This window comes from Gossypium arboreum, chromosome 7 (genome assembly GCF_025698485.1).
Source record: "Gossypium arboreum isolate Shixiya-1 chromosome 7, ASM2569848v2, whole genome shotgun sequence".
Taxonomy (NCBI): domain Eukaryota; kingdom Viridiplantae; phylum Streptophyta; class Magnoliopsida; order Malvales; family Malvaceae; genus Gossypium; species Gossypium arboreum.
The window spans coordinates 8,451,657-8,456,574 of record NC_069076.1 but is presented as its reverse complement, the minus strand read 5'-3'; the positions used below and the strand labels follow the sequence as shown (position 1 = coordinate 8,456,574).

At 26.3% G+C, this 4,918-nt stretch overlaps 1 protein-coding gene across 1 annotated transcript; it reads right to left on the bottom strand.

The window, feature by feature from the left end:
• Positions 1-2,329: 2,329 nt before the first annotated feature.
• Positions 2,330-3,746, bottom strand: LOC108469154 (F-box protein SNE-like). The gene has a single exon (XM_017770042.2). The coding sequence runs from the start codon at positions 3,036-3,038 to the stop codon at positions 2,559-2,561; it is 480 nt and encodes a 159-aa protein (XP_017625531.1). The 5' UTR covers positions 3,039-3,746; the 3' UTR covers positions 2,330-2,558.
• Positions 3,747-4,918: the final 1,172 nt, after the last annotated feature.

Genomic DNA, 4,918 nt, shown 5'->3' with positions numbered 1-4,918 from the left:
AATCGTAACGAAAGACAAAAAGAAAGAGAAAAGGATAGGAAGCTAAGGCGAGGGTAACGGTTAGTAGTCGTAGGTCATATCTTTTCTCGAGAAAAAGATAGGTAAAAAATCCAAATACATTTATGTCATCCTCTCCATCTCCCATAAAATCCAAATGCCTTACAAAATTTATTTTATAAGATAGCATTTGATGCTATCTAAAATTCTATTTTATTATATCAAATATTTATATTATTATAATATGTTTGACTGAGTTAGTATTATATTCTATTTTGGTCGAAAAATTATTAGAAGTTCATTTATTTTATGAAGGCTTATATATATAACCTTTAAGAAAATGAGAAAAAATAATTAAATTTTGTATTAAATTTGCACACAATTGAGCTATTGTTGTTAATTAAAATAATTAATTAAGTTCCACCGTTAATAAAATTCATGGTTAACCACTAACATAAATTGATGGACCATTCAGATAGTGACACGTAATAACTTTAATTTAATCTAATATTTTTCACAAAAAATATTAAAAATCATAAATATATATAAAATTATTAAAATATTAAAAACATTAAATATTATTAAAAATATATAAAAAATAAAACTATTAAAATTTATACAAACTTATAAAATTATAAAAAATTAATAAAATTATAAAAATATAAAAATTCTAATGAATTCTAATTTTTATAAAATTAATTAAACATATTTAAAAATTTATGAAGACATATAAAAATTCTTAAAAACTTATAAAAAACATAAAAAATAAATATTAAAAATATTAAAATTGATATAAACTTATAAAATTATAGGAAATCATAAAATTATAAAATATAGTCACTTATAAAAAACTATAAAATTAATAAAATATATAAAATTTTATGAAAACTTATGAAAATTCATAAAACTTATAAATAATATAATAAATTATTATAAATTATATAAAAATTATTTAAACCCTAAAATCATAATAAGCACGTAACATTGCATAAACTGTTAGATAATAGAAATAGTTATTAAATTGTTAAGGTCATTTTATATTGAATAAAATGTTCTCAATATTCCACAAATGAAACTATAATTGTGAGGCCCTCTCCTTTTGATAATTTATTATTATTTTTAAAGTTTTTATCTCTAATTTTTAAGTATAGTAAATACTGTGGATCTTGAAAAGTTGAAAATTATTTACTAAATATGGCATAATGTAAAATATTTTTGATACAATTAGATACTATTAAACTAAAATTTTATTATCTAGCTGTTAATATAGGTTCAACCACTCGGTTCTCATGTCAATAAGTCTAATGGTTCTATTCAAGCCAATACCTTTGGCAATTTCAATCTAACTAGTTCGACAAATCAAGGTTTTATGATTTTTTTTTATAATTTTATAAGTTTATATCAATTTTAATATTTTTCAAATATTTTTTATAATTTTAAGGATTTTTTATACATTTTTATAAAAATTTAAATATTTTAAACATATTTTATTAAATTTATAAAAATTTCATAATTTATTAGATTTTTAGATTTTTATAAATATTTATTTTTTAAAATTTTATAAACTTATATCAATTTTAATATTTAATATTTTTATAAAAATTTTGATTTCTTATCATTTGTAATAAATTTTAATCATTTTAGAGAAAATATTTGATTAAATTAAAAGCTATCATGTGTTACAATTTAATTGATCTGCCAATTTATTTAATAGTCAATGTGCTCAACTACATATTTCAGCGACTTAATTAATTATTTTAATTAAAGATAGAGATTGAATTGAGTGCAAATTTAATACAAGATTAATTGGTTTTTGGCATTGTCTTACAGTTTTTTTTACATAATCATTTTATAAAATAATAAATATTATCTTAAGAGTAGTTATGTATTTTTATTTTTAATAAACTCAGAAAAATATACAGACGTAAAAAAGTTCATGATATTTGAAGCTAGAGCATTATAATGTTTCATTATCTCAACATTATTATTTCAATTAAAATTATATTTAATTTTAATATTATCTTTTATAACACTCATAATAAATATTTCTCAGTCACACCGTAATCTAATAAATTCTTATTTTATTTTATTTCAATTTAGTTAAAGAAACAGACATATTATACAATTCATATATTATAAGTGAAACATAACATATCCTTTATTAAAATATATAATTATTAAAATTTTTAATGATTTATAGAATTATATTTTAAGAAATGGTATGTTTTAATATATATATATATATATATATATTTTAACAATAATCTAATTATAAATTTTATTATATCTCCTTTAACACACTCAAATATGACATTGATAACAAGAATTGAGGTAAGAATAAATCTCAATCCCCATTTTAATATGGTTGAACTAGGAGAAGCGAACAACAAAACTGAATAGCAAAAAGGAACTTATTAATTTTCATTACTGACAAATCTCATACATAATTATAACCACATAAAAAAAAAAAAAAAACAAAAAGAAGCTATAAAGAATTTTATGATCATTTTCGGTTTCGAGGTATAATAAATCAAAATAAAAATAAGATAAGGCGATGAAAATCAAACGTTAACTGGCTTGCAAAGGAACATTAGCGACGATGGTGACGATTTCTCGACGAGCCTCCCGTTGCTATTACTTCCACCAAGCCTTTCGTAATAATCAACACAAAACAAAGACAACGAGAGCTGGACCTCGTCGCGAGCCCAGGAGGCTCTTCTCACTCTTCCCAGTCGACTCCGCACCGGTCTCACGCAACCCGTGTAGAGGCGTTTGTAGCCGCCCAGGGCAAGCACCACGGAACGGACGCTGGAAGGTGGAGGAGACACGTGGCGGAAGCAGAGGTTTTCCCAGAGGGAGTCATTGCGAGCAATGGTGCACCAGAGACGGCAGACGCTGGCGGCGACGCAGAGGGAACGGCCGTCGAGGCGTTCGAGGATTTCTATGAGGATGTCTACGTGGTCGTTGATAAAGAACTTGGGTCTTTTTTCCTTGTTCTCACCGCCTGTCTCGTGGTCTTCACGGCGGTGGTTTTGCACCATCGTTTAAGTTAAAAAAGAGATAGTGAAGAAGAAGAAGAAGAAGAAGAAGAAGAAGAAGAAGAAGAAGAAGGAGATAGCGTTGAGGAGTTGAGAGGCAAAGGTAAAATAATGATGGGTTAATATATAGGAGAAATGGTTATACTGCCATAAGTGTAACGTAAAGTTGAAGGGATTTGACTTCAGAGGGAAAAGAAAAAAGATTGTGTTTGTATTTGGGAAAGAGACAAAGGCAGACTTAAAAGACAAACAAGAGAGATTTTTATTTTGGGGTTTTTGAGGTATTTTAATTTTCATTGCTGTGAATTTCTACTAGAAAATGAGTTGCATGTTGAACAATATTTAAAGCCTTGAAAAATGAACTTGTATTTACAGCATGGATGAATTGGAGGGAATCGAGAGGGGAGGGAGAAGAGGCCAAGAGAAAAGAGCCAAGGCAAAAAGAACTGGAACCGATGCTGTGCCCTTTTTCTTTAATGACTTTTTGTAAATTGCATATATTGTTTTCAACTTTGTTGTTTTTGTTGTTGTTTGTGAATTTCAAACACTTTGTTTTGTTTCAGAAAACACACTGGTAGCTGAACTTGTGATGAGGTAGAGTTTGATTTTTCTTAGATAGTCTGAAACTACGAACTAAGATGGAGAGTAAAAGTGAGGCACAGCTGTTTGGGGTACAAAGGCCAAAAACTTTGATTTTTGATGATTCTTTTCTTACAAAAGAGTTAAAGACTTTGGATTCGAAAGGAGAGGAGGAAAAATGTGTCATTTCAACACCGCTGGAACCAACCTAGATTTGGTATCTGAACAAGTGATTGGATTTGGAACCCAAAAAGTTTAAAATGATTTTGAGACAGGCAGAGCAAATGATTCTTAATTTTGTTGGGTGATTTCTCATTCTTATGGACTAATTTCACATATTTTCCTCTTGGGGCTATCCTTACTTTACCGCAGAATTATTGGGTTTGGAGGGCTACTATATATAGTATAGGCTCAACTAGGATTTGGCCTCATTTACATTGTCTGCCTCTTTTTCTCTTTTGATAAAAAATTATTGCTCAATTTCCATTTCCTTTTTTTTTGATAAAGCAGTTTGGTATTGACATAGGGTCAAATTGAATATAATTAGACTAACAAAAAATATTTAAGGATAATATAATTTTTAGTCCTTAAATTTGGGAACTAAGTTATTTTAGTATTTATATATTTTTATCTATTTTATTATATGAACTTGAAAACTAGATCTATTTTGGTTATTGAATTTGGATTTCGTAAAGATTTGATGTTGTGGTCAGTGTTTTTGGAACAAGACTAGATTGGTTGACCGGATCGGAAACCGATCAGTATACTGGTTTAAACAAAAGGGTGGAATCGATTAAATTAAAAACTACTCTAAACTGGTAAAAATAAAAAATTGAGACAAAAATCAGTAGTTAAACATGTTGAATCAATTTAGTAATTTTTTATCTTTTATTTTTTATGAATTTTCATTATTTTTATCTAACAATTTAACCAATTGAATTAAAAATTAGTGGTTTAACCGATACAATTATCGATTCTATTATTAAAACATTGTATGTGATCTTTAAGATTATATAAAATTTTAATTTTAAGTGATGATCTGACGCGATCTCGGCATGTTAAGTAATCAAACTTTTATATTTTTTAATTTTAGGATAAAAATAAAATTAATTTTTAATTTACATACCAAAATAATTAAATAAAATATAATTATGAGAAAAAGTTATATTATCCCAAGAATTTAATACTAAATCTTCAATTCACACTACTCTAGTTTCAGAGAAATTCTTTAACATATATATATATTTAAGCTGCACCCAAATACTGAAAACAGATTGTTTTGATTGGAGAACAAAAAAGGTCAT